Raw genomic sequence first — 673 nt, 5'->3', positions numbered from 1 at the left:
AAGTTATTTAATTGAAACTATATTTATTTCTGTGTTATTAATAATACGAACATAATACATAAAAATGTCAAAAACAATATAGAATTTATGCATATAAACATATTGTTTACATTTTTTTTTCATTATCTGAATAAATCATAAATTTTTGCTTTAAATAATATAAAAGTCAAATTATTGTTAGAATACACTTGATTTAATAAGGGGATTATTAAAGATAACCAGTTGTTATACTTTAGATAATGTCTTATGTAGTTTAATTTTAGAAACCGGTGATTACTGGGCAGATATACAGAACGATAACTTGTTTTGGAATACATTATTGTAAATATATTCTATAAATATAAATTGTGTCGTGAATTAATATTGGTGGCTGTAAATACCAATTAATTTACAGAATTTATCAGAAGAACAATACTTATTGTTGTTTCGTGAAATTTCACTTTTAAGGTTAAACATGTTGCGATTTGCAAGCCGAAAATTGTGTTTAATTCAGATGTTAAATAAAACTTTAAAATTGAATACAAAGCAAACGAGATGTTTGAATTTACTCGAATATCAAAGTAAGGAGCTTTTAAGAGATTGTGGAGTTTCTGTACAAAATTTTGCTATTGTGGATGACCTAAGTAAAACAAGTTCTGCTTTAGAACAATTACGTTAGTATTCCTGTTTATTC

The 673-nt window shown here is 24.7% G+C and overlaps 1 protein-coding gene across 1 annotated transcript in view; it reads left to right on the top strand.

Moving 5' to 3' along the window:
- LOC108572622 (contactin) overlaps positions 1 to 673 on the top strand; it is an 8,857-nt gene that overhangs the window by 5,410 nt on the left and 2,774 nt on the right. The window contains 1 exon segment of the mRNA XM_017934878.1: positions 448 to 653. Within this exon segment, the coding sequence (XP_017790367.1) occupies positions 448 to 653 (206 nt within the window).

Source organism: Habropoda laboriosa, unplaced genomic scaffold (assembly GCF_001263275.1).
Source record: "Habropoda laboriosa isolate 0110345459 unplaced genomic scaffold, ASM126327v1 scaffold22, whole genome shotgun sequence".
Classification (NCBI taxonomy): domain Eukaryota; kingdom Metazoa; phylum Arthropoda; class Insecta; order Hymenoptera; family Apidae; genus Habropoda; species Habropoda laboriosa.
This window is presented reverse-complemented; position numbering and strand designations above follow the sequence as displayed.